Genomic DNA, 10,661 nt, shown 5'->3' on the forward strand with positions numbered 1-10,661 from the left:
AGTCAATCAAAGCATAATAGCGTATGCATGTGCAAAACCACAGTAGCCAGGTAGTTAGCAAAGGAATGTGAAGATGATTAAGTTGTTAGAATGTGATGCTTGAGTATCTTCTAAATTCACTAATCATCACATCTAAGGCAAGTAAATTAATTTTGTGTTTTTTGTACAAGGCCACATATCATTTGATTGTGTCGGCTAAGAGTTTTTAAAAGGCAACCCCACATTCCACTAGGCGCAAAGATTGTACTAGTTTTCTCCTCCACCCGACGACCAAAGGCCCAAACCTCTCCTCTTCTTTTAATGGCAAATGTTGGCACATGGAGGATTTTCTCACTTCTCTTGTAAGAATGTCCCTACAACGGTTAGCCTCTCTTCAAGTATTATCCTTCCACATCAATTGGCTTCTCTAATTCAGGTGCATTTCCTAATTTCCAATTTTTTTCATCCTTTATGTATAAAAAAAGAGGAAATGCCCCCATTTTATCAGGTAAGTGTGGACTACGTTTGATCTTAAAGACAAATGAATGAATGATGATTTATGCTTATTCTTCTTGTTAATTAAATATTAGCAATTAATATCTCAATTGTTAATTATGATTATTAACTATGATGAGATTCTTTTAAGTGTACCCACATGTTGCTTTAATTCATTCTTTTTTAAAATCTACAATATCTCAAAAGATATAAAAGTTGGTGTTGATATATTTTTTTAAACAATTTTTATTACTATGTTAGGATAGAATTACAGTAATTAAAGGGTGTTAGTTTCTTAATAAATCTTATATTATTCCAATATTCTTTCATCTTTCTTCAGGGAGCAGATATAAAAAATTAACAAAAAAAAAAAAAAAAGTAGATAAGATAACGAATGGGGACCATCTGCAATTTCTTGCCAGTAGGAATGCCTAGCAATGCTTACTCATACACTTTCTTTTCAACATCTCTATTATTAGTTGACAATTTATCCTGTTTAATTTGGAACCTATCTCTCCAATTAAACATAGGTTGCTAGGGAGAGCATTGGTTGGGTTTTAAATCGAATCGAATAAATTAAAAATTAAAATTTTAATATTTATAAAAATTAAATCGAATCGATTTTAATTAAAAATCAAATCGAACTGAATCGGTCTGATTCAGTTTGATTCGATTTGATTGGTTTAAATTTTTAAAATTTTTTTTTTATTTTTTACACTTTATTTTTAATATTTTAAAATTTAATTAAAATATTTTAATTTTAATATGATCTAACATATTTTTATTATTGAAAATAATATATTATTATTATTAATCGGTTCGTTTTTTTTTATTTTTTTATGATCAAAATTGAATCAAACCGAAATTTTTGAAATTAAAAATTAAATCAAACCGAAATACATAAAAAACTGAACTAAAATTTTAAATTAATTCAGTTCGGTCATCACTCCTAACTATTAATATTTATTTTTTTATTGCTTTAATTAAAAAAAGATTCAATATTTCTTAATTTTCAAAATTCCAAATTGCTAATTATTTTTATTAATAGCTAGATAATGTATTTTCGGCAAATAATAATTTCAGCCACCTAATCCATCATTATCTCAATAATCATACAATATACATTGATGTTGGTTAGATCATACGTCAATCATGTAATTATCAATAATATGTGAGATATGATACTCAATTGGTGTTTAAGTTGAATTATTTTTATTGGTTCCCTCTTTCTATGTAGCCAATGAATTATTCAATCATTATTTTTTTATTTTTTAAAACACTATGGTAGTTATATGTCCTATATATCTAGCTCACCAAAGCTTAAGCTTTTGAGAATGTTGACCAATTCCTACAATTATTACAAGCAATTGATTACTAATAAGCCTTTTTCTTAAGGTTGGCATTAAGAACGGATATATGAAATTAAAGGCATCTTTTAGAATTTCATATGAAATTAAAGGAAATAGTAAATAATCATCACATCCCATTAATTTGGAAACCACTACTTTCTGCATTCCATGTGATCTAATTTCATGCTATTATTGCAGTGGAAGTCAAATTACCCTAAATTTGGGCAATCAAAGACAATGAGAGGAACATCTTAAAAGGATTAATAGTGGATAAGTAGCTTTGCAAGGACTTTATTGATTGAAATTTAATTTTTTTATGCCAAATTTTCTTTCCTTTTGGAAATCTCATAGTAATTTGAATGTGAATAAAATATCTTTAATTGGATTGAGCATGTGAAAAATAAACTGCTAACTTTTAGTAAAAATAAATAAATGAATAATTGTGTAATAACAGGGAAGAAATTAAGACAAAAGATAGATTAGTGCAACTTAATTGTAGTTTAAGGATTATAATCTCTGCCTAATTAAGGTAGATGAGAGTGAAACTAGATCCCATCCCACCAAGTTCCCATCATCCCATCAAATGATTGAATGGAAATTTTAGGCTTATATATATATATATATTCATAAATTAAGGTTTTTGTCCTATTGATTGCTAAATTTGGGGCATGGAAGGCCATTATTAGATGTTGGAAAAGATGACATAGATTAGGTAAATTCTTTTACACAAAGGAACTCTTTTTTCTGAAAAATATTGGAAATTTTCTCCTTTAAATTCTTGTCCCTTTTCCCCAATTTTGTCTTTAATCTTTAACCCAAAAATTTGACAGAAAATATTTTGGCATATTCAAAAATTATATTGACGGATGCAAAAAAAAAATTAAAACGTGGGTTTAAATTTTAAAAAATATCTATTTTTAATGGTTTTAAATTAATTAAAATGTTTATAAATGCTAATAAATTCAGTTGGGCACATGAATTTCATAGATCTACTTTGATTCTTTCGTGTGTGTTTTTTTCCTTTAATATGATAGAGGGAGTAAAAAATTTTAAGGCAATAATTAAAACAGGAATTTAAATAAAAAGCAGAATTAAAAATCTCACCATCAGACTGAACAGCTAAGCATTTATCAAGACAGTCACTTGAGTTAGTGAACAAACAGCAACTCCTCACCACGGGTTACCTTGCGCGTACTGTGAACTCTCATCTTTAATTGGATAGTGTAAACCACCATGCCTCGAGATTGCCATTCACCGACCTCTCTACTGTTCTTGATAGTTTTCTTACTCATTTATCATCAAATTGAGTTCTCCAGATTAGCATTTTTTAAAATAATTTTTTTTATAATAAATTAATAGAGATGCATATATTATATTTATTTCAATAAGTTTAAAAATTATATTTACATTATTTAATTTTGAAAATAAATTCTGTATACTATCCTCCTCCTAACGTAAAAAGGCAGAAAAGAATATATGGTTTTATTTTTATTTTTATTTTTATTTTTATTAGATAACATAAGAAAAAATATATATATAAATTATTGCACATTGTCCTTATTGAGCTCACTATTCTCACTGGTTTGGTCCTTTGCAGAGAAGAAAGAGAAAAGAAGAGAGAACCCTAGAAATGAAATATTGGATGCTAATGTGCGCAGATCTCTTTCATCAGTCAGTCAGCAGCTAAATTTTTTTTTTGGCGCATTTTAGCTTAGCTTGCCAAGAATCACACTCTCTGTTTCTTTCACTTAGGTTGGGGGTCCTCTTTCTTTGTTGTGCTCTTTTAGCTTAATCCCTTTCCTTTTTTTTATTGCCAATTATTATCTTTTTTTTATTATTATTATTATTGCTTGAATAGCTTTACCCTCTTAAGATCCTTTTGGTGTCTTGCTTTTCTTTTTCCTTTTTTAAAAAATTATAGTTTTGGGAAGAAAATTTAAAGAATTGAGAGAGGAGAGAGGTTGGTGTTATTTGAGGTTCAGATCTGAGGAAGCAAAGGTTGTTTCAAGCAATGCCTCTTAGTTCCTTTATTTCTTTTTGACTTTTTAGCAAAAACCCACTTACTTCTTTCCCTTCTTGTTTCTAGTTCTTTATTTGGGCTTTTCTAAGTGTATGTTTTTGTTTTTGCTTTTTTCTTTTCATCTCCAGTCTTGAGCTCTGTTTTGAGAGAAGCTGTAGTTGCATTTCTCTCTTAAAAATTATTGGAAAGGGAGAGTCTATACACAGAAAGTGAGAAAGAGAGAAAGGGGCTGATGGAAATGCTTGCTATTGGGAGTCCTACAATCAGTTTGCGTACAAGCACTAGTTGCAATGCTTTACTCAGAGAGCTTCAGGTCTTTCCTTTTCCCTTTTCTTTTTTCTTTTCTCTCTCTCTCTCTTTGGGTTTTGGTTTGTTTTCGGGCTTTCTTGCTGTTGGCGCAGTCTGATGTTTGGTAAGGAAGAAAATATGTGGGTTCTTTTTCTCTTCCTGGAAATTTGCTTTAGGCAAGTAATGATTGATTTTCGAGAAAGTTTTTAAAATTTCTCTCTGTTAAAGCCAGAGCATTGACGGTTTCTTTTATTATAATCATAATGGGTCTATGGAAGCTATGAGTTAACTCTCTTTGGTGTTAACAGTGATCTGTTCCCTAGAGATTAAAACCTCCTTTTTACCTTTTTATTGAATTTATGGAAACAGTTAAATTGCTGCTTTTTATTTTTTTGCTATAATTGGAAATATATTTGCTCAGAATTTTTGCTACATATTTGCTGTTAACTCATTTTATTATGATCTGCTCTTTGTTTAGTGTTAGCGTGCATTTCCTATTTCATTTATGGGTTATTTGCTCTAATTAAACTGGTGGTTGTTGAACTAAGTGAGCATTCTTAACTTTGTTGGTTTCATGTCAATTTCAATGTCTCATAATTCATTTGGTTTTGGGGTTTTAAAATTGAGTAAAGCGCGGTATTTTTTATGGTTTGGATTAATATTTTTAGTGGATTCTTCCAGATTTAAAATTTCGATTGTTGTATCATCTCAATTTTTATGCTCTGCAAGCTGAGTTTTAGGCTTATGTTTGTTCTCTGAGTTCCTGCAAGGAACAGGACATTATATGTTCACCGTTTAGGCTTTGGATTGAATTTGTTCAATCATTATGATTAGTTTTCACGGTTTTTACTTCAATTAGGTTGTTTTAGGGCTTTTTTTTTCTTTTTTGTCTTTGCTGATATTATCAGAACATTCCATACCTCTATCATAACAAATGAAATTCGATTAATGTTTCTGCTTATTTAACTACTTTTCTTATCTCTGACATGATAGAGACTAAAATTGAACTTTTTTTTTTCAAATGGACTTTTTATTGCCATGGAGCAGCAAATTTGGAATGACATTGGTGAGAGTGAAGCAGATAAGGACCGCATGCTGTTGGAGTTGGAGAGAGAATGCTTGGAAGTTTATAGGAGAAAGGTTGAGGAAGCTGCCAATGCCAAAGCACGCCTTAATCAATCAGTTGCAGCCAAGGAAGCTGAACTTGCAACACTCATGGCTACCCTTGGGGAACTTAATATTCACTCACTGGTATTATCTTTGCAATAAGAGATTGTTATTTTGTGCTTATTCTTGTGGTTATCCTGTGTTGTTCCTGCATTTTCATTATTATCCTGTTTCATCCTTTGGCATGAGTTTTATTTGTCTCATTAATTACCTCCTTTTTTGTCTAATTTATTTTGATTTAGTTTTATTTGCACTATATTCTATTTGCTAGTTGACATAGTTCTCCCCGGGTTACTATGCCAGTGCTATTGTTTGTATTAAAACTATATCTTTTAAATACTTTTTCTAGGTATGGTGTAATTAGTTTCAGGATGGAACACATTTCTGTGGGTGAAAACTTGCTTAATTGACTCTTATTGTCATAAATTTTTCAGACTCAGACAGAGAAGAAGGCGCCATCATTGAAAGAGAAACTTGCATCTGTTACTCCATTGGTGGAAGATCTGAGGACAAAAAAAGAGGAAAGGATGAAGCAATTTGCAGATATAAAGGCACAAATTGAAAAGATCAGTGGGGAAATTTCTGGATACAACACTCTCAACAATTCTTTGATGAGTTCTTTAACTCTAGAAGAGCAAGATTTGACGCTAAGAAAGCTTAATGAATATCAAACGCATCTCCGCACCCTTCAAAAGGAGAAGGTATGAAAACTATGATGCAAATTAATGCTGAAGTTCCTGGTGGATGCTAGCATTAAATTTATAATATTACATCTCGAACTGTTGGCAATCACATTGTAAATCTGCTAAATAACTTTGCAAGTAATGTATAGTCACAAAACCAGAGTGATTAATATAATAGGCAGAAGGTTTAAACTAAGCATCAGTAAATTCACAAATGTTGCCATTTTTTTCTGGGGAATTTTCTTGCTACAAATTGACTTGTTACTTTGGTGTGGAGCTTGCAGTAATAACTTGCTTCATTGAAAAGCTGAAATTTTTTGCATGATTTCTTTCATTATGCCATTGATATTTAGCATCATACATGCACAGATGCACTTGGATGGACAATGATACCTTTTGTATGCTTCTGTAGAACTTCGTTGGCATCTGTAACATTTAGCACGGCTGCAATGTAAACTATGATATTTCACTATTCTAGTCTAATAATTTTTCCTATTCTTCTGTTTGCAGTCTGATCGTCTCCATAAGGTCTTTGACTATGTGAATGAGGTGCATTCTCTTTGTGGTGTGCTTGGGTTGGATTTTGGCAAGACTGTTAGTGATGTGCATCCAAGTTTGCATGAAGGAAACCAAGAACAATCCACTAATATAAGCAATAGCACTCTGGAAGGTCTAGAACAAGCCATTGTCAGGTTGAAGTTAGAAAGAAAAGCTCGAATCCAGAAGGTAATGTGGATAAACCTGTGCTTCTCTATTGATTTTCCTTTGGTATGTTAAGTAACACCCTATTTGAAATCCAGTTGAAAGATATTGTGGCATCATTATTTGAACTTTGGAATTTGATGGACTCACCAAAGGAAGAGAAAAATACCTTCTCAAGAATCACTTCTATCCTTGCGTCATCGGAATCTGAAATCATTGAACCAGGTGTTCTCTCCACAGAGATGATTGAACAGGTTTGAATGCACTCTGAATTTAGTTCTTTTTTAGTGAATGGAGAATGGATCCTTGGGTTCACTCATCTTTCTTACAGGCATCAGCAGAGGTGGAGAGGCTTACTAAATTGAAAGCAAGTAGAATGAAAGAACTTGTTATGAAAAGGAGATCAGAGTTGGAGGAGATATGCAAAATGACTCATATTGAACCTGATACAAGTACTGCTGCTGAGAAATCCAATGCATTGATAGATTCTGGTATAGATAATCCTGTTGTCGCATTTGTGTTTTTGTTGGGTTAGTTTGTCATGGTTTAGTATAAGCAATCTCCTTGTTAAAGGAATTGTTAAATAATAATTCTCTGTTGTGGTTCAGGTTTGGTAGATCCTTCTGAACTTCTGGCAAACATTGAAGCCCAGATAGTTAAAGCTAAAGAAGAAGCTATGAGCAGAAAAGAAGTCATGGATAGGATTGACCGATGGCTTTCAGCTTGTGAGGAGGAAAATTGGCTTGAAGAGTATAATCTAGTAAGCTGATTTTTCTGCTTGTGCTACATGGTCTATCATCATATGCTGGTAGCTTTGAGTGTTTTTTTTAAGTGCCTTTAACTCTCTCCCCTTCCCTCTCTCCCATTCTCTCCATGCATGTGTCTAGGTTTTATATCCAACATCTTATATGGCTCTGGATGTAATTAATTGAGATAGTGAACTAATTTTAATCTATTACTTAGTCATTGAGAGAGGAGTGTTTTCATATTTCTCGGTGTTTATTTGTTGAGTGTGGTAAGGAGTATTTGCTACAGATTTTGGCCATAATATTAGTTTACAAGATACCACCCACTAGTTACTCCTGGTCACCTATATTGTCATCCTTAAAAGGTTCTTCTTGCGTTTCAGGACAGCAACCGGTACAACGCTGGGAGAGGTGCTCACATTAACCTTAAACGTGCAGAACGAGCTCGAGTTACTATTAGCAAAATTCCAGGTAGCACTTTCTTTGATGATGTTATTCTTTGTTTAGTCTGCAATACCTCCCAGAACCTAATAATTTACTCTTTTCAGCAATGGTCGATAATCTGATAAATAAAACTCTTGCATGGGAAGATGAAAAAAAGGTGTCTTTTCTCTATGATGGGGTAAGCTGTTTATTTTTAGTGCAGATTATTTTATACAGATATTCTCTTCAATATTTTTCTCCTAAATTTATATCTTCATATTGCTTGCAGGTAAGGTTAGTGTCAATATTGCAGGATTACAAACTGGCCAGACAACAGAGAGAAGAGGAGAAAAAGAGATGCAGGGTAAATAACAAGAGATTTAAGTTGTGCTGATGAATTCCTGTTGTTAAGGATTTCCCTGGTGTTTCATATGCCATACGTTTGCTTGAAAATAGAAAACATACTTGACTGGTTTCTTCTCTTTTTCTGCCCTTTTTTGTTTCAGGTTCAAACCTGTACTTGGTTAATTTAATTTAGATTAATAGGATGTATATTCTGATTGAGGTCTTATCACTTATGTATCCAAATTATCCAAAAGTGAAATTCTGCTACTTCTTAGTTCTTACTCATTTTTCCAATTTATAACAGGACCAGAAGAAACTCCAAGATCTGCTGCTTACAGAGAAGGAAGCCATGTATGGTTCTAAACCCAGTCCACGAAGAACTAATAGCTTTAGGAAACCAAATGGTTATCGTGCAAATGGGAATGGCTCCATGACTCCCACACCTCGTCGGAATTCAGTTGGTGGTGCAACTCCAGAACTCCTCACCCCTCGATCTTATTCTGGACGTCAAAATGGATACTTCAAGGAAATGAGAAGGTTGTCTACTGCACCACTGAACTTTGTGGCCATATCAAAGGAAGATACGATGTCATTTGCCTCTGTTTGTGATTCTGAGCCGGGCTCTCCTCCTCATTGTTGAGTTAAAAGTGTGAATGGTATGTTTTGTTTAATGGTAATCTCTGCCTTCTGCTTTTTATTTTTTTGGTTCCTATCCTACCATCTTTTCAGCAAGCAATAATTAGCATGGTAATTGATAATGAAAACTTGCACTTGCACATTCAGATGTTATGCAAAGCTAAAAGGAAAATTTTATCTGTGAATCATCTTGTACCTCTCCAAAAAAATCCTTATGAAAGTTTAGTTTTGTTTCCATATTTGATTGCACCAGAAATGTGATAACATGTATGTTCTGGAACAGGTGTCAGTATAGAAGTTCAGGGATTTGACACTTCAATTTAAAGCAGTGGAAGTTTGTGAATATCAAACAGATGTACACTAGTGTATCTTTGTGCTTTGTTACATGGAGAGTGGTTACTGACATTTGTAAACATGCAGTCAGCTGCAATTTGCTTTGAAGAATATCGGCTTCTGGAAGGGTTCAAGACGCTGGTAGATAATAGTTTGGAAGTACTTGTTAACCTCAAGTCTTGTTTCACAATATAGGGGAAACAAATATGGGTAGTTTTATAGTAGTACACTGACCATGTGCTTTTGTGGATTTTGCTTGTGGTTTGCTTGTCTGTGTATATAGTGCAGTGCACTCCAGTGTGATGAGATATCATTTGATGTAGGAAAAAACTTGGCGTATTTGGAGATGCATTCTGTAGGATCATTGTGATGCTATACTTAACAAGAAATAAATGCCTTGCCATCTGTGAAGCATGTTCAATGTGTCTTTGTGGGAGAAAATAACTGCTCTTAGCTTCTTATCATACTCTATTATATCAATTATGGATCTCAACCCATTAATTTTTGTTTGGAGGGGTGCTTGCTGGAAACTTGAGCTGCTGATAAAAAGTGGAACATGCTCAAGTTCATGTGAGAAATCATTACTTGAGACCTCGTTAATCTTGCAACAGGCTTTCACTTGGGAATTCTTAATGCTCAAACTTTCCAGGACAGGACATACATTTGAGACATCTTCCAAGCACTACTCCAAAGCCTGTATCACATGATCAAACTCCGGCGAACTAAATAGTTACAGTTTCTGAGCGACTTCAGCACAAATTCTAGTAACCTTGTGTTACCAATACAGGCATAACCAGCATTCCTAATTTCTTGCACTGAAACCAACCTGAACTCTGCCCTTTCAAGGCTCCACGACCACTCCTAGTCGCTATATCAATCCGGCAGCTCTGGAGACCATTCACAGGAGGCTGATGATCCTTATGGTATAGGAAGCAATACAACTATCTTCAGGAAGGCGTGCTTTAAGCTCGAAAATAAAGTGAAAAATAGCGACCAGAGGTCGCCAAGGAACAGTCTGGTGAAGTTAGGTACCTGGTAAAGTTCGGTACCTTGAGACGGTGGTTGGAAGATCGTGATTAGAATTTCCATGATAGTGGACTAAAAACCATGCTTCTTTTTGCATAGCCAACAGGCCCAATAAATCACTATCTGTTTAACTCTGGCAGCCGAAAGAGAGAAATAATTAACGCTGCAGTAAAAACCAGGAGATCAATATTTCATCAACGTATAGATCCCCAAGAGCAAAATCTAAAACTAATTTTTATAATTATTTATTATATTTTATTACTAACTCATTTCCATAATAATCATTATTTTAAGAATTTCTTTCTCAAATTATCAATCACTTTAAGAATTTTAAAATAACATTTATTTTTATTTTTCATATATATTTTTATTAATTTTTAAGATATTTAATATAAAAAATATGATCATTTAAAAAATATATTAAATAAATTATTAATTTTATAGGTATTAGAGGAGGGAGGTAAACATA

General features: G+C 33.0%; 1 protein-coding gene across 3 annotated transcripts; it reads left to right on the forward strand.

Moving 5' to 3' along the window:
- Nucleotides 1–3,385: 3,385 nt before the first annotated feature.
- Nucleotides 3,386–9,580, forward strand: LOC110601745 (65-kDa microtubule-associated protein 6). 3 transcript variants are annotated; one of them, XM_021739016.2, is made up of 13 exons: nucleotides 3,386–3,575; nucleotides 3,972–4,156; nucleotides 5,179–5,382; nucleotides 5,733–5,999; nucleotides 6,492–6,707; nucleotides 6,782–6,937; nucleotides 7,015–7,174; nucleotides 7,292–7,443; nucleotides 7,813–7,900; nucleotides 7,978–8,051; nucleotides 8,142–8,216; nucleotides 8,502–8,853; nucleotides 9,117–9,580. In XM_021739016.2, the coding sequence occupies exons 2-12, from the start codon at nucleotides 4,076–4,078 to the stop codon at nucleotides 8,835–8,837; spliced, it is 1,809 nt and encodes a 602-aa protein (XP_021594708.1). In that variant the 5' UTR covers nucleotides 3,386–3,575; nucleotides 3,972–4,075; the 3' UTR covers nucleotides 8,838–8,853; nucleotides 9,117–9,580. The 3 variants fall into 3 exon arrangements, with proteins under 3 accessions (XP_021594708.1, XP_021594704.1, XP_043807207.1); XM_021739012.2 differs by lacking the exon at nucleotides 3,386–3,575 and adding an exon at nucleotides 3,623–3,821; XM_043951272.1 differs by lacking the exon at nucleotides 3,386–3,575 and adding an exon at nucleotides 3,745–3,821 and having other exon boundaries at nucleotides 8,502–8,870.
- The last annotated feature ends 1,081 nt before the right edge of the window (nucleotides 9,581–10,661 follow it).

Source organism: Manihot esculenta, chromosome 15 (genome assembly GCF_001659605.2).
Source record: "Manihot esculenta cultivar AM560-2 chromosome 15, M.esculenta_v8, whole genome shotgun sequence".
Classification (NCBI taxonomy): domain Eukaryota; kingdom Viridiplantae; phylum Streptophyta; class Magnoliopsida; order Malpighiales; family Euphorbiaceae; genus Manihot; species Manihot esculenta.